General features: G+C 40.4%; 1 protein-coding gene across 1 annotated transcript in view; it reads left to right on the top strand.

Annotated features, from left to right (window-relative positions):
- LOC121520101 (NACHT, LRR and PYD domains-containing protein 12-like) overlaps positions 1-18,351 on the top strand; it is a 32,338-nt gene that overhangs the window by 3,958 nt on the left and 10,029 nt on the right. Inside the window, exon 3 of the mRNA XM_041803377.1 lies at positions 13,452-13,562. Within this exon, the coding sequence (XP_041659311.1) occupies positions 13,452-13,562 (111 nt within the window). The remainder of the gene's footprint in view (positions 1-13,451; positions 13,563-18,351) is intronic.

The following is an 18,351-nucleotide window of genomic DNA, read 5'->3' on the forward strand; positions in this document are numbered from 1 at the left end:
GAAAATATTTAGCCAAAAATCTTTCAATTTTGAACAGAGCCAAAACATGTGTGACAAGGTGGCTGGTGTTGTTCCACAGCGATCACAGTTAGGGTTAAAAACTGATGTAAATTTTGCCAGCCTCACTTTAGACCAGTGCAGTCTGTGAACAACCTTAAATTGTATAATTTTATGTTTCAGACAAATTGAAGATGATTGTATTCTTTCTATTACCGACTGCCACACGTCTTCAGGGAAATGTGCATTTAATTCTTCCTCCCATTGTCTCTTCAATTGGACCAGGGGTTCTTTATTATAAGAAATGAGAAGAGTATAGATTTTGCCAATAAACCCTTAAGTTCCAAAACAGATTCCAGAAGAGAGGTGGGTGGCAGAGATGGAAAATGACTTGAATGTGAAGATAAGAAACTACGGATTTGAAGATACTTAAAAAAATGGGAGTTAGGAATTTTATATTTTAACCTAAGCTGCTCAAATGAGGCAAAATTTTGGTCAAGATACAAGTCCTTTAACCTGGCCAAACCATTACTGGTCCTGGTACTAAAAGATCCATCTACAATGGAGGGCTTAAACATATTGTTCCTTGCTATAGGGGCATTTATCGATAAATCATGAAGGGAAGAGGTTCGTCTGAATTGTGCCCATATCTTCAAGGTGTGTTTTACCACTGGATTCATTGTGTATGTGATAATGGGTTCAGGTAGTGGAAATACAGAACAAAGCAAAGCGTGTAATGAGGCAGGTCCGCAAGACGAGGTCTCCAATTGTAACCATTTAGGCCCCTTATCATTTGCTGATTCAACCCAGAATAACATAAGTATGTTGGCGGCCCAATAATAATATTGAAAATTAGGCAGGGATAATCCTCCATGTTTTTGATGTCTCTGCAAGATACTTTTTTTAATTCGAGGGTTTTTCTTATTCCAAATGAATGAAGATATTAATTTATCTAAAACCACAAAAAAGGATTTTGTCAAGAATAGAGGTATACACTGAAATAGGTATAAAAATCTAGGTAGTACACTCATTTTAATGGTGTTGATTCTACCTCCTAATGACAATGGTAATAAGTTCCAGCGCTCGAAATCTTGTTTCACGGATTCAATGAGAGAGGGGAAATTCGCTTTATAGAGGTGTTTAAAATTATGTGATCCATACACCCAGGTATTTAAACTTATTCTTACTCAATTTAAAGGGCAATGAAGTATATGCGATTTGTCTAGCTACAGTGTTAATGGGCATTAGTTCACTTTTTTGTACATTAATTTTATAACCTGATATCTTGCCAAATGTATCCAACATATTGAGTGTTTGTGGCAGACTGTTTAACGGATCTGACAAATACAAAAGCATGTCGTCCGCATATAATGAAACTTTATGTTCCAAATTTTTCCTCTCTATACCTTTAATTGAAAAATCCTGACGCAAGGCAATTGCCAGTGGCTCAATTGCCAGGGCAAACAGGAGGGGGGATAAGGGACAGCCCTGTCTGGTCCCGCGACCTAAAGTAAAAAAGGCAGATAAGTTATGGTTTGTACGAACTGCTGCTAGAGGAAAAGAATAGAGAGTTTGGATCCATGATGTAAACTTTGTACCAAATCCAAATCTTTTCATTGTATAGAAGAGGTAGTCCCATTCCACCTGATCAAATGCTTTTCCAGCATCATGTCACAACAGGATTTCAGGAGTGTCGGGTGAAGTGGGATCATAAAGAATGTTCAGTAATCTGCGAATATTAAAGAAAGAGTGTTGATTCTTGATAAATCCTGACTGATCGTCAGATACTATATTAGGTAAGACTGTTTCTAGACGGCGGGCTAGCATTTTAGCAAGCAACTTCATGTCAACATTCAATAAAGATATAGGTCGATATGAACTGCATTCAAGGGGGTTTTTATCCTTCTTAGGAATTAAAGATATGACTGCTTGTCTCATTGTTTCGGGTAATGAACCAGAAACAAATGACTCCTCATAAACTGAAAGCAAGATGGGAGCGAGCTCAGTTGAGAATCTTTTAAAGAATTCACTCGGAAAGCCATCCGGCCCAGGGGACTTCCCGCATTGCATGGATCTTGTTGCATTGAAGAATTCCTCCTTAGAAAGTGGAGTTTCTAATTCTTTGGCAGCATTCTCATCAACCATAGTAATATTAAGGTTTCTAAAAAAAGAGTCAAACAATGATTCATCTTTCATAGATTCTGAGGTGTACAGCTTTGAATAAAATGCATGAAAACACTGATTGATCTCTACTGGGTCAGTAGTTTTAGCTCCCTTCTCCTTGTTTATTTCTATTATGGCTTGGCCTGCATTCCTTTGTCGCAACTGATGTGCTGGGATCTTTCCTGTCTTTTCCCCATGCTCAAATGTCTTATGTCTTGATTTATTTATAAGATTTTCCGCCTCTTTAGTGGACACAAGATTAAATTCAGTTTGAAGAATTAATCGCTTTTTGAATAGGTCAGGCAATGGAGAGTGGGCTAGTGTTCTATCCATTTTTAAGATATCTTGGGTTAGTTGTTGGCGGTGTTCATTATGGGCTTTTTTAATTTGGGCATTGTATGATATGATCTGTCCCCTAAGGTAAGCTTTCATTGATACCCAAATGGCTGCAGAGGACATTCCTGGTGTTTGGTTACGTGCTAAATATTCAGTCATTTCATTTGAAATAAATTTGACAAACTTTGTATCAGAGAGGAGTAGTGTATTGAAACGCCAGGGGCGATAATTAGAATATTTAGTTGGTATGCATAAAGTAGTCAATAATGGAGCATGGTCTGAAATTACTATTGCTTGATAATCACATTCTGTAACTATTGGAAGTAGTCTACTGTCTAGAAAAAAATAATCTATGCGAGAATATGTTTTGTGGACAGATGAGTAAAAGGAATAGCTCCTGCTTTTAGGATTTCTAAAACGCCAGGTTTCAACCATTCCATAAGTGTCAAGAAACATCTGAATTGTTCTTGCTGCCCTAGACGGAGCCACTGTTTTAGATGAGCTGCGGTCCAAAGAGGGTGACAACACACAATTTATATCTCCTCCTAGTTTGAGATAGTGTGTATCTATATTGGGTATATGTGCAAAAAAGTTTGTAAAAAATGTGCTGTCATCCCAGTTTGGGCCATACACATTTGCCAAAATAACAGGGGTGTAGTTCAGTCTACCAACAACTATAATATAGCGACCAGAGGAGTCTGCTTCAACATTTGTCATGGTAAATGGGACATTTTTGGAGATTAAAATTGCAGTTCCTCTAGACTTTGAATGAAAGTTCGAGTGATAAAATTGACCCGCCCACGCCCCTCTCAATTTAAAGTGTTCAAACGTACTTAACTGAGTTTCTTGAAGAAAAGCGATTCCTGCATTAAGATAGTTCAAATGTGAAAGTACTTTTCTACGCTTCACAATATGATTAAGAGACTTCACATTCCAACTTACAAAAGTGATCTGACAACCATATAATCTGTTACTATTTACATCTAAATATGGTTTAGCCATTATCCATCAAAAAGGTCATGACATGAGGAATACAGTGCATCACAGTGGAATTTATCAGTTTTACACATGTATAGAATAACCCCTTTGCCGATAAAGTGAAGTTTACGATTAAAGAAAAACAAAAGAAAACAAAATAAAGATCTGGTGTAACGATTTCCCAACCCCAGTCACCAAACAGAACACAGTGACAACTAAACCCCTTGCAAGAGAATCCACACATTAAGTGCTTGTGAGAGGACACACTAGTCTCCTAGCTTGCTCTGCTTTAATCAGAATGTAAAAGATCATAAGTGCAACTAAAATCCAAAAAATAAAAAAAATAATGAAATAAATATTCTGGCATCTATAGATTAATTGGCCAGCACTCCTATATTTCTTATACCTCTTACTTTTTGTTATAAAACGGACACATTTAAACTGAAGGCACGGCAAATAAGGTATTAGCTGTGGTATCACCTTTAAAACAAATCTAACTGTGCTCTTCTCCCCAGGAAAGCATGTAACTCAACTTAAATTATTTAAGATAACACATAGTGTGTTCATGTTACTATAATCTTGTTTACTCACCAAATGTAGGTCACGGAGAGAAAGGGAGATATAGAAACAGGTAAATAAAAGTCCAAAAATATGAACTGAACGTATATGAGGTGAGTCATGTGTCCATTTATGTCGAACCAAGGTAAGTGCTGTCTTCAGATGATGTTTGCTTTCACATAAGCCATGGCCTCCGCTGCATCCTGAAACTGTCTCTCAGTCCCATTGTGTGTAATTCAGAGCCGGGCAGGGTGAAGGATCCCGAAGCGGACGCCATCCCGTCCTCTAAGCAACTTTCTGACCTCGTTGAACGCTGATCTTGCGCGTGCAACACTTGGAGGATAGTCAGGGAATATGAGGATGGCAGATCCGTTGTATCGCAGTGCTCCAGCCTCTCTGGCCTGGCGTAGAATCTCCACGCAGTCTTGATGATAATGTAGTTTTGCAATTATGGCACGGGGCTTTCCATCCACTCTTTTTGGTTGTAGGGCCCGATGAGATCTGTCAACCAGCACATCTTTATCCATTTTCAGGGTCTCTTTGATTAGCTTGGCGACGGAGTTTGGGGAGCTGGAGCCAGGTTCTTCTGCCACATTAAGAATACGAATGTTTGACCTCCTCATTCTCCCCTCCATGTCCAAACACTTTTCTTCCAGGCTGCTCACGTCTTTTTGAAGTTTAAGAACAGTGTTCTGTAGAGATGTTACATCGTCGGAGCATGCCGAGAGACCCTGTTCCATATCGGACACGGCTGTTTTCATTTTATCCATGTCCGAACGTAGCACTGCGGTGTTGCTGGCAGTTTTCGATTTAACTGCCAGCAATTCTGATTTTATCTCTCAAAACTCCTCTGCACAGTACATTCTTCAGCTCTGTCTGGAATAACTCAGCAATTTCTGTTTTGAACGAGGACAATATCTCCGCTCTCATGTCCATCATATCATCATGTATCTCAGACACGTTGCTAGTGCTAGGTGAAGGGTCTGTCGTGTTAGCAGTGTTCCTGCCGGTGTATCTGTATTTTCGAAGGTTACTCGCCATTTTGAAGACAATTTGTCGCTTTCAAGGCTTAGTAATGTTGACCGTGATCTCTCTTCAACTTATAAGTGATGTCAGACGCCAGAAATAAGAAATTAAATAAACTTTGTTGCAGAGCTTGCTTCACACACGACCTACTCCATTGCTTGCTCGCTAGCGCCCCGGCAATGAAATCTGACCGTAAACTGATTCATAAGGTAAAGTTTTCAATCTGCTTTTAAAAGTATTTAATGTTGGAGCCCCTCTCAGGGCGTTCCATTTACAAGGGGCATAAAAACCGAAAGCAGCCTCCCTGCTTTGGAATTTATGATTTATAATAATTAATTAATTAATTAATTAATTATAATAAAAACTATAATTTGTTTCAGTCAAGAGGCCGCTACCTGTAGACCTGAGAGTTCTAACTGGTTGATAACTTATCAGCGTGTCTCTGATGTACTGAGGAGCAAGGCCATTCAGCGCTTTGTAAACAAGTATCAGAGTCTCAAAATCAATCCTACTTTGTACTGGAAGCCAGTGGAGGGATTTGAGGACAGGAGTGATGTGCTCAGACTTTTTCGTTCTGGTCAGGACTCTAGCAGCAGCATTCTGAATAAGCTGTAGTCGCTGAACAGAGGATTTTGAGAAGCCAGTAAATAAACTATTACAGTAGTCCAGTCTACTTGAAATGATTGCATGAACTATTTTTCTGCATCTGATGCTGACAGAAGGTCTCTAATCTTTTATATGTTCTTAAGATGATAAAATGCAGATTTTGTGGTTTGACTGATGTGGCTTTTGAAATTTAAATCACTGTCTAGTATTACTCCAAGGCTTTGTGTTTCATTCTTAGAGTTTAGAGAGACTGAACTGAGATGAGCAGCAACTTTTTGTCTTTGAGTTTTTGGACCAAAAGTGAGAAATTCTGTTTTGTCTCTGTTGAGCTGAAGAAAATTTTCTGCCATCCAAATGTGTAAGTCTTTTAGACACTGAGTAAGGGAGTTTATGGGACTAAGGTCGTCTGAGGATAGAGATATGTAAAGCTGTGAATCATCTGCATAGTTATGGTAGTTTATATTGTATTTCTGAATGACCAGTGGAAGCGGGAGCATGTAAAGATTAAATAACAGTGGTCCAAGAATGGAACCTTGGGGCACTCCACACTTAACACTCACTTTATTTGAATGGAAGTCTCCAACAGAGGCAAAGAACTGCCTGTTTTGGTGGTATGTTTTAAACCAGTTTAGGGCTGATCCAGACAGCCCCTCCCATTCTTTTAATCTGTTTAATAAAATGCTGTGGTCCACTGTTTCAAATGCTGCGGAGAGATCAGGAAGAACAATAACAGATAATCTGTTAGGATCTGTGCTTAAGGTCGTTTTCACACCTGATAGTCTGGGGGACTCGGTCCATTTTGGAACAGAAATTGCAGCACTGTTGCACTTTCCTTTGGTTTGGTTCGAATTCACACTGCTCTTGGCTCAAACGGACCAAACCGTCTGAACACCTACAACCTCTGTAGGAGGTTGGAGTAGGAGCACTGTCGTCACAAACAAAAGGCAACCAAAAGGACAGAAGGCATAGAAGAAGACAAACAGGAAATCCATCTCCTTCTGCCAGACTTTTCTTCCACATAAACAATGAAAAACACTGAATTAACACTGTCTTGGGATTTCTGCTCTTGCATTGGGCATCATGAGCAGGCAGCAAGGTGGTGAGCTGTCCAGCATGTCGTTGTTTACATGAGACGAATAAATCAGCAGAGTACGACGTGTTGCTATGGCTACACAGACGCCAACTGAGGTACCAACATGTATGTGAGTGTATTAAATCACATATAAATCCATATATCATTACGCTTTATGCCACTTCCTGCCTCTCGTTCACAAGTTGGTCCGTTTTGCTTTCACACCTCAAACGAACCGCACCAGGGTTCATTTGGAAGCGGACCGAGACCCCCTGTTTTCAAGCGGACCAGAGTCTGCTTGTTTGGTCCGCACCAGAGTTCGTTTGAGCTTTCACACCACTCTGAACCGGACTACCCAGGAATACGGACCAGAGTTTGTTTAAAGCACTGTTAGTTTTGTAGACTAAAACTTTGACTAAAAATGTCAGACAGCCTTTTTCCCATGACAAAAACTAGAGACTAACAAAAATAGATCTGTGCTGACTAAACTGAAATGACTAAAACTAGACTAAAATGTAATGTTGTTTTCGTCGGACATTCAAAATCCATGATACTTTTCCATTGTGGATAAATCTCTCAGAAAAACAACATAGCTGTATCTCTTCTACCTCTCAGCTGTAGAAAGCAGGGACCCAGGTTTGGCAGGGTGCAGAGAACACACCACCATAATTCAGTACCAGATTTAGACAAGAAAATAAACGCTTGGTCTAAAAGTAAAGACTAAAGTGTGAGGACTGTATGGACCAAAATTAGACTAAAATGTTTTGAGTTTCCGTCGACTAAAACTAGACTAAAACTAAAAAGGATAGAAATGACTAAAATGTGACCAAAACTAAAATGCATTTTATATAAAGACTAAAACTAAGACTACAATTAAAAACAGCTGCCAAATTGAACACTGGTTTAAAGTGGACCAAACAGCTCTGGTGTGAATGCGCCCTGAATGGATATCATTGAGAACTTAGAGTAGGACTGTCTCTGTGCTATGGAGGGATCTGAAACCTGACTATAAATGTCTAAAATATTGATAGTCGTCAAGTAACCAGTAAGCTGAGAGTAAATTGATTTTTCAAGTATTCTGCTGAGAAATGGTAAGTTGGAGATGGGTCTATAATTTGCAGTAACTGTTGCATGGAGATGACTTTTCTTTAGAGGAGGTGTGACCGTGGCAGTTTTGAGAGATAAGGGGAAAATGCCAGACTGAAGAGAGCAGTTGATATTTTGTTACCGGAGGAGCTAAACAGTTAAAAAAAAAAAAAAAAAAAAAAAAAAAAAAAACATTTTTAAAAAGTTTGGTGGGGATGGGATCTAAGCATTGGTGGAGGGTCTGACTGCTGAACAATGTTTTCTAACATTTGGAGATTCAGTGGGTCAAAGTGGGACATGGTGGCATAAATGATGTTGTTTCTGGGTAACTGGGGGTGAAGTGTATTTAATGTTCTTCAGGTACTGATATTTTTTCTAATGGTGATGATGTTGTTGTGAAAGAAAGAGGCAAACTGTTCACAGGTATCAGTGGAAATCATCTGTGCTGGGATTTGGCTGTGTGAGTTGATAAGTCTGTCAACAGTAGAAAAGAGTGCTTTATTATTGTTGATGTTTTCATTAATGATTTTAGAGAAATAAGACTGTCTAGCTAATTTGATTTCTGTATAAAGTGTATCCTAGTAAATGTTGTAGTGAATCTAAAGTTTGTTTTTCTCCACTCTAATAACCACTGTATTCCTCCATGGAGTTTGTTGGTTTTGAAGGATTTTGGTTTTAACAGATGCAATACAGGCGTCAATAATATTTTGTAATTTGTAGTCAAAATCCATCACAGGATCATCAGTTGATGAATCCAGGAGCACAGTAACCTTGCAAAGCAGATGGATACGCCCGTTTCCTTGTTTTTCACGAGTGAATCCATCTTGTTAAGTTCCCGTCTGAACCGTTGGACAGTGACAGGACCAATCAGCGATGAGGGGCAGTACTTTCAGGCACGGCAGAGTCGTTAAGTAAAAAAACAGCAGCAAGAGCTGGTGCAGGTATGGAGGAAGAGATTAGTGTGGATGCTGCTAAAGCACCAGATTTATCAGAACTTGATGACATGTCTTCATGAAAAGAAGAACAAAGATCAGCAGTGAGTTGTTTTCTTTTCAAAAATGACAAAAGTCGAGTACTAACATGTCTATAGTCGCCATGTTTCGCATTATTCCTCACTAGCTATGCACACGGAGCTCGCTAGCAGCTATGTCACATGTTTTGTTGCTCTGTTTGGCCCGTGGAGATGTGACAGACAGAACGTTCATCCAATCACACTCCAAGTTTTTTTTTTTCAAATCCTCTGCCTTTTCTCAAACGTTTCCTATTGAAGCTTTCCCAGATGGATGTGTGAAACAAATTCATCTGGCATGTCAGGTTAGGAGCACAGATGACTCATTTAAAATTTTCTCACATTTTTCAATTGTGTTGTCATCAATAAACCATTTTTGATTATTTCAACCGTATTTTGCCGTACAGGAGAGGCAGATACATCAAAGAAAATACAACAATGATCAGAAAAGGCAACATCTCTAACACAGGGTGTAGAAATAGTCAGGCCTTTAGATATAACTAGGTCCAGAGTGTGTCCCTTATTATGACTGGGCCCAGATACATGCTGTGAGAGGCCAAAAGCATCAGGCAAGCTCAGAACATTTTTGGCATCCTGGTCATTTTGATTGTCAACATGTGTAATGAAATCACCTGAAATAATAAAATAATCCTAGTCGTAGTGTTGGGGAGTGATGATTGAAGTCCATACTGGTACTAAATGGTCTAAATTCCTGAGTATTAGAGGGAAATGATGGGGTTTGTGAATTTGTAAAACAGTGTTGCAGTTAGAGTTATGGAACAGACTCACCAAACATCAGGTGCACTTTGCCTTACTGGAGATTAAAACCAGATCCATGTTCATGGCAAGCAGCCGTGATCCACAGAAATTTAGGTGTATTCCATCATGGTGGAAGAGGTAGGGAAGATTCAAGAAAGTTGTAAAATTATCCACAAATGAAATGCTGTGAGCGAGCAGCAGTATCCTATCAGCCATGTGTGGAGCTGGTGGACACGGCTGAACTTCACGTCCCTGAAGCTGAGACACGGCAGAGGACCAGAGATGAGTCTGCGGTCAGACTGGAGCGCACTGTCAATCAGATTAATAAAGTCAGCTTTAAGCTTCTCTGACTGTTTACTCCTGATGTCATTAATTCCCACATGAATGACGAAAGTCGGGTTCAGATTGATTTTGTTCCAGGAGCTGTGGAATTTCAGAGTCTAAATCCTGGACATGGGCGCCAGGAAAGCAGAAGGTTTTAGCCCCAGCAAGAGTCCCATAACCACATAATGGAAAAGCCAGGAACGAGCATGGATGGAGATCCTGGCTGTGTAGCCGGTGGTGGCGTGTCTCCTGGGCATGAGAGAGCCGCACGTAGCCCCTTGAAGGCTCGCTGGTGACAGTTCAAGCCTGCCGATCAGCAGCAGTATTCTGCTGTTGGTGAGCTGGTGTCTCAGGTGAGCTCTGCGGCGCAGGGATGGCTTCTTTCCTGGCAGCTGGCTGCCCCATTTCCTCTGAAAGGGCTCCTCTGGAGCTTCTTCTCATGACGGCCTCCTTCGTGATGGCGAGTCGGTTGCGCTGATGTTTTGGGCTTTGCTCCCAGGTGGAGCCATGGATCCTCCGGCAGGGCTGAGGCAGTCCCAGCCTCCGGAACACCAGCAATCGTGGAACCGAACCACGAAACAGTGAAGTCACCAACCACTTCTGGAGCAACTGGAACGGAGCAGCGAGAAAGGCAGGCTGTGTTACGTACCCATGACTGGAAGTACTCAGGACTGCTAGGTGCTTGGCCTGAATCGTGGCCACAGTGGAAAATTCCACAATGAGGTTAATTTTTTCCATAACCTCAGCTCTCAAAGATGCAATGCTCTTCTTCAGCTTTATGATGGTAAGAGCACACTCAGATGTATTATTTGCCATTTGGTCCCAGAAAGTATGGCTTACCAAAATAAATGGGTCCTGGTCTTTAGTAGTCCATAAAAGTGTCAGAGGTAAGTTAAATCTCCTTACTGAGGTGTAAAGCCCATAAAAACACCAAGAGATTAGGATTAAACAGTAAAAGCAGAGTTGTAGAGACAGATGCCAGCCAGCATCTGATTCAACTCCTTTATTCTAGTAAAAGTAAAAAGTTCATGCTCTGAAATGGGCTTAAAGGTGCAGTCTGTAAAATTAGGATCATTAGCAACAACAGATTCTAGATTGTAATGCTCACTTCTCTGGTGGTAACCATGGAAACCATTGGTGCAAAAAAGAAAGATGCTTTTCTTTAATATGCTCCCTTCTGTGGTACTGTAGACACATGCAAAATCTAAACTAAAAGTAGAAGAAAATAACTAGAAATTAAACCAAAAATCAAAAAAGGAGGCTAAAATAGGCAAATTGTTGCAAAAGGATGCAGCAGAAATGGCATGAAAGGCAAATATGTCCAAAAGTGGCCAATTTGAACAAAAGGGGACACAAATGGGTAAAATGAGTAAACAGATGTTCTAGAAATGGGCAAAAAAAGAGGACATATGGGAAAAAAGGGGCAAAACTGGTAAAAATGGCAAAATGTTGTCGTAATCATGGATCATATAAAGTGGTGATATAATCCAACATCAGAACCCAATAATAGCTTAACACACTTTCAGCCCCAACATTAGGAAACTGTTAGCCGGGATGCTAGCGCCAATACTACTGACCCAACACACATGAACTGATATCATCAATAAATCTCAACTGGGGAGGGTCCATTCTCTGGGTTTATCAGGGTCCATTCTCTGGGTTTATCAGGGCCCATTCTCTGGGTTTATCAGGGTCCATTCTCTGGGTTTATCAGGGTCCATTCCCTGGGTTTATCAGGGCCCATTTTCTGGGTTTATCAGGGTCCATTCTCTGGGTTTATCAGGGTCCATTCTCTGGGTTTATCAGGGCCCATTCTCTGGGTTTATCAGGGTCCATTCTCTGGGTTTATCAGGGTCCATTCTCTGGGTTTATCAGGGCCCATTTTCTGGGTTTATCAGGGTCCATTCTCTGGGTTTATCAGGGCCCATTCTCTGGGTTTATCAGGGTCCATTCTCTGGGTTTATCAGGGTCCATTCTCTGGGTTTATTAGGGGGGTCAATTCTCTGGGTTTATCAGGGTCCATTCTCTGGGTTTATCAGGGCCCATTCTCAGGGTTTATCAGGGCCCATTCTCTGGGTTTATCAGGGCCCATTCTCTGGGTTTATCAGGGCCCATTCTCTGGGTTTATCAGGGTCCATTCTCTGGGTTTATTAGGGGGGTCAATTCTCTGGGTTTATCAGGGTCCATTCTCTGGGTTTATCAGAGTCCATTCTCAGGGTTTATCAGGGCCCATTCTCTGGGTTTATCAGGGCCCATTCTCTGGGTTTATCAGGGTCCATTCTCTGGGTTTATCAGGGTCCATTCTCTGGGTTTATCAGGGTCCATTCTCTGGGTTTATTAGGGGGGTCAATTCTCTGGGTTTATCAGGGTCCATTCTCTGGGTTTATCAGGGTCCATTCTCTGGGTTTATTAGGGGGGTCAATTCTCTGGGTTTATCAGGGTCCATTCTCTGGGTTTATCAGAGTCCATTCTCAGGGTTTATCAGGGCCCATTCTCTGGGTTTATCAGGGCCCATTCTCTGGGTTTATCAGGGTCCATTCTCTGGGTTTATCAGGGTCCATTCTCTGGGTTTATCAGGGGTCCAGCCAGTTCTGTGGGAGGTCCAGCTCGTACACACATATGACCATGTTGGTACCGCCTGTGTCTACGACGGTGGGAGTTCTATCCACGATTAAAATGATCATAACTCAGAATGTATAAAAATGTAGAGTCTGTTCTCAGAAAACATACTTACTTAGCCTGTCCTCAACAAGCAGTCACAATGTTAGAGAGACAAAAAACTTTGACACAACTAAAAATGTATCAAAAATTCTTTAAAATGAAATAAAAAGCACTAGTAACACCACAACAAAAGTACTCAAAGTGGAATTTGAAAGTTTTTTTTCCATGAAATTCTGCCTATCAAAGTCATGTCCTCAACTCTAATATTTAGCACTAACTCTTTTATTAAATAAATCTAATATTTTCAGTACATCTGACTTATAAAATTAATTCCATATTTATCATCTCAAACCAAAAAATGTCAGGTGCAGCGACCGTCTGAAAAAATAAACAGATTACTGACACTGTCAGAAAACTTTTGTCCTGGAATTAGCAAGTTCTTAAATGTCAGCGTGGATCAACTGCAATCATGGGGCTATTTTAGACTGAAGTGATACAACAGATTATACTATAATTTATCATTGACTCCAGCTGACACTCATGGCAGAGGGAAATGGTTTGTAGATCCTTTTCAAGTAAAGATAAAATTATTTTTCAGTCACAGGTGGGCAGGTACACTTTCACTGTCAGGTGGTACAACCAAGGTAAAACAGCAACATTTTATTTTACCATAAAAATTCTTCATGTTACTTTAAAAAAAATGTGTTTAATAAAAATATAACGTGTCTGAGTGCTTAGCTATTTAAATAAAAATTAGTTGCATATGTCAGATGGTACAACCTCAATTAATGAAGTGTTATATGTCACTGACCCATAAACATATCATCACTATATAAACATATTATCTATAGTTAAACATATCTTGTTGTTTTTCAGTATCAGGATGGAGGAGCAGAGTCCAGACTCTCCTGAACCCAGCTGTGTGTCCATGAAGAGTGACCGGTCTAATGGTCACTCTAGTTCCTTCAAACGATCTGCAGATGGAAGGTAAGAAATGATGAAATAAACTGACAGTTACGTTGACATGTTATCAGGGATAAGGTAAGCAGTTTTTGACCCAGAGTTGTTGAAATGTTTGAATGACAATTACAGGTTAATGACGTAATGTAGTGGAGCAGCAATGAATGAGCAGTGTTAAAACGTACATTTAGTCTCAGACTCTTTCATCAGACACGGTAAAGTTTATCAGTACGTCAGTTATTTATTTAGTCCTCACATTCTGTCCTTCAGTAGAAGTCCAGATACTTGTGTGAAAAAGACTGGTAAAAGTACACGTACTGATTCAACTCCTTTATTCTAGTAAAAGTAAAAAGTGCATGCTCTGAAATGTGCTTAAAGGTGCAGTCTGTAAAGTTAGGGTCATTAACAACAGATCCTAGATTTTAATGCTCACTTGAGCGGTGCTCACTTGATGGTAACCATGGAAACCAGTGGTGCTAAAAAGATGTTAACCCTCTAGGCGCCAGAGTTTTTTCAAGAAAATATATAATTGTGACATCAAGATTTCATAAGGCTGTAGCTGTGGTTAGATATAAAGGCATACTGTAATGAGAAAAATCTTCAGTATGACCCAAAATTTGTGGTGGGTGTAAATTCACTCATCTAATTTGCATATTCTGACATCACCAAGCGGCCTTCACTGCCATTGCTTCTACCACACCGGTGCTTCTACCTCAACGGTATTTTTTTTATTCCCACTGCCTCCGTCAATATTCGTGTTTTGACCACCCCTGTAACCCTTACCATGTCTCCACCCTGGCCACACTGAGGAAAAGCATTGGCTTCAGTATGTGCTGCTTGTAGACTCTCAGGACGCACAGACGCGGAGCGGCTGCTCACAGACGCACGGCAGTTTTCGTCTCACCGGACAACTAAACGTTGTGTATTGACCACCCCTGAAACCCCACCATGTCCCCTCATCGGCATTCGCCGATTACTTCCACCCCGACCCCGGTGAGGAAGCATCAGCTTCAGTATGGGCTTCTTGTGGACTCTTATGACACACAGAGTTCGTGTGGCTCCGACGTCTCGGTCTCACTGGATGACTGAACGTCATCGTCACGGGGTGACTATTCCACTATTCCTCCCGAAATTGTGAGTATTCTCGCTAAAATTCACTTTCTTTTTCTCTTTTATGCACCGACTACAACAATTACTACCACTTCCTCGTCTCCTTGACCGGGGGTGTGTCTTTAGACCGCTTTAGACTCTCTCTCTCTTCTTCTTTGAAAGCAAAGACAGCCACATATGCTGCTGGGATTAAAGTTACTCATGTCCGCCATCTCCTGGTGTAAAGTAGTAACAACATTAGGCACCATATTTGCAGCTATAGCCCGTTTTATCCAGCAATATTGCCTGTCGCAATTTTGCGACTTTGGCGCTTAAAGGGTTAATCTGTTATTTGCTCCCTTCTGTGGTACTGTAGACACAAGCAAAATCTAAGTTTATAAAAACTAAAATAATTGTATATATTCAGCTGATAAAACATTAGATGGGGCTAAATATAAATATTATGTTCCTGTTTTATCACGTTTGTTCTGCTAAATGCTACTTGGTGAAATATTACACACTGTACCTGTAAGTAGAAAATCAAAAATGAATTTTACCATCAATGATACACAAAACAGCTTTAGATAATTCTGTAAAAAAGTTCCAGGCACACAGAATAGGATGGTTTCCATTTTTGTCAACAACCTGCACAGTTCTGGTACAGAGAGACAAAAATCACTGGACACAGTTTAGTTTAGCTGTCAGAAAAATGTAATCACAACTGAACTGAGCAGAGGTCCTGCATGAGGACCTGGATCATTTTAACAGCTTTGGGACTGTCAGAACTGGACTTAACATGTGTCTTTGAACAGAAACTGTATGGTTTTAAACACTTTAAATAAAAAAAAGCATCATTATGAGGGTCACATGACTGACATAAACAGTTTTTAAGATTTTTTTTTTTAATTTTGGACATGAAATTAAACATCTGTTTTAAAAAAGGCTAAAAAGCTTTTGATGTTAATAACAGTTTTTAAGGACAAAATCTGGAATCATCCAAAATCTAAATCAGGAGGTCAGACCAGGAAACATCTGGAAACTAGAATAGATCGAATTGGGATCTGTGTGTCTGTGGTTTAAGTCCTACAAGAGCAAAAAATAATTTTTAGAGAAACATTTTTATAGATTTAATCTCTTAATGTTGCTCTCAAAGTTCACTAGATTGATGTTATCAACTTTAAAATGTACAACTTTTTCTCCCTGGGGAGCACGCCCCCAGAACCTTCTAGAAAGGTCAGAGTGTCCATAATCAGAATGGTACCACCTCTGCCTCAGTCTGAACCAGGAAAAACCCTGTATGTTAATTCCATAAGGTATTTTAGTGCCTTTCATTTGGAAGGGGGTTGCATTGAGGGGGCAGGAACCAAAATGAAACATAAAAATCTGTGTTCTGGTTCATCCTGTTAGGTTCCAGACCTTTTGAGAGTGGAGCCAGGTTGGTCCCAGATTTTGGTTCTCATCACTACAGATCAGGATGATGGATCCCTTTTTCTCAAGTCAGACACACTCGGGTTTGAGGACTCAGAATCCTATCTCTACTTTTTGCAGATGATGTGGTTTTGTTGGTGTCCTCAGCCAGGGTCCTCTGTTAGACCGGTTCAAAGCCAAGTGTGAAATGGACAGGATGAGGGTCAGCCCCTCCAAGTTCTTCCAGGGGGTAGTTGTAGTTCTGTAAAGTAGCCTGAGGTTGACAACTAGAGGAGGGTCTCCATCTTTGAGTAGAGGGGCCACCACAGCAGACTGCCAAGACTTTGGAGACCTCCTTTGAGCCAATGGGGTTTAAGTCAGAGGTGTTACCGTGCGTTTACACCAGGCGCGAACGATTGCTTAATTCGCACGAATTACTCGCGCGAATAGAGGGAGTTTACTCGCTTGATATTTTTCTATTCGCGTGAATGACACGCGCGAATAAACTCGCCCTGTTCACGCGAACTCTCTGCCGAAAGACGCAAGGAGGGAGGGGCTTTCTTCTCCACATCAGTCAGTTGTCAATGGCGGAGCTGGACCACACGCAAGAGACAGCTGCTTTCTCTGCTGTGGAAACTCCATAACTGACGGACACTCGTCGTGGCTGGGTGCATCGGATCCCTGGGAGACCCACACAGCTCAGAGAAGTCCACCACCACCTTCTCCAGAAGCTTCGTCTGGATGACGGCAGCCTCTGATGCTATTGTCGGCCAGCCCGGTTAGCCCCTGATAGCTTGAATCGGTGCCGGGATATCACTCCAGGATACCAACTACAGACAATATCCCAACTGCAGATTCCTGTCCACCTGTCTCCAGTGAGTAATTATGCATGTTTTGTGGATTAGTTCATGTTTTAGTGTGAAATATTTTACAAAGTGTGACACATGAGATGGGAGTCATAGCTGCAGAGTAGTCTGTCTGTATGTCTGTGGTCATTACAGAACTCCACTGAAAGGTCACTGATTATGTCTGTTGTATGAGGACATACTGAAGTTACAGAACTTGTCTTTGATCCATATCTCATCACAGCTCGCCACACTATGTATACATACATATGTATATATATGTATACAGACACGTGTGTGCTGTTCTATGTATTTTTAAAGCACATAAACGCCCTAATGCAGTGATTTATAAATTAAAATCACATGTCAAGGGGTCGACAAGCTACCTTCATACACCTTTCTTTGTTCCATTCACTTTGTAAAGTTCATCTGTATGACATAAAACTCTGAAAACCTCTTGAGCTGCTTTCTGCTATTGTCTAGTCATTCAGGTGGAAATGACCATATGTAGTTTCATTAACCACATTAAAGTAAGCAGAGGCAGGAAATGATCTCACCCAGATGAATGGAAAAATAAAAGTGACTTGTTGATTTCACACACCACCATTACCAATTTACAGCAGAAGACATGAGGACATGCATGTGCAGTCATGTACACATGTAATATTATAATGATGTTACTTCATGATGACCTTCAGCTACAGTTTTTCTCTGCTACTCAGTTACATTAAATGTTTTTTTTTTTTATGTTATAGATATCCTGCCACTGATGACTCCTTCAGGACCATTGCTAGCAGCTTCTGGCTCAGTGTGCCCTCCATCTGCAAGATCATCCTGGATATAATCACTGCAATCTGAAAACCTCATGGCATCCTTCTCAGCAGGAGCAGTACCATGGCAATTCACCACGTAGTGCAAAAAGCATCACAACAGCTCTTTAAAGAGACAGCCACGGCAACAAACTTCCTGTACTGTTATATTTCATATAAACACCATAATAAAATTGTTTCAGTGCTTTGATACCTGTCCTATTATTATTATGAAATTATGAATGTTAATAGAATTATTCAGTAACTAGATAGCAGATACTAGTAGACTAAATAGTAACTAGTAACTAGATTTATTTCTTGTTTGAAAGATACATTTCCCTAGGCACCACACATAGGAAGTTATAATAATTGGCAGCCTATTCTTAACAGAGTAATGTGCACAGATCCAGAAATAGCTCATCTATAAAGGTCTTGATACCAATAACACACTTTATCTACTGGGAAAAAGGAGGTAGATCCTGGGCTTTAGAATGAGTAATTATTAACCTAATGACAGGTAGCTCTTTACTTCAGAGGAAAATATTTTAATCTAGGTTTAACAAGACAGCAACATGTATCAGGACAGCTGAATCTGTGAATGATTTTATGACTGAAATGTAGTATTTGTTCTTTTAATTACCTTGGCAAGAGGCTAAATATATACAA

This window comes from Cheilinus undulatus, linkage group 13 (assembly GCF_018320785.1).
Source record: "Cheilinus undulatus linkage group 13, ASM1832078v1, whole genome shotgun sequence".
NCBI classification, from domain to species: domain Eukaryota; kingdom Metazoa; phylum Chordata; class Actinopteri; order Labriformes; family Labridae; genus Cheilinus; species Cheilinus undulatus.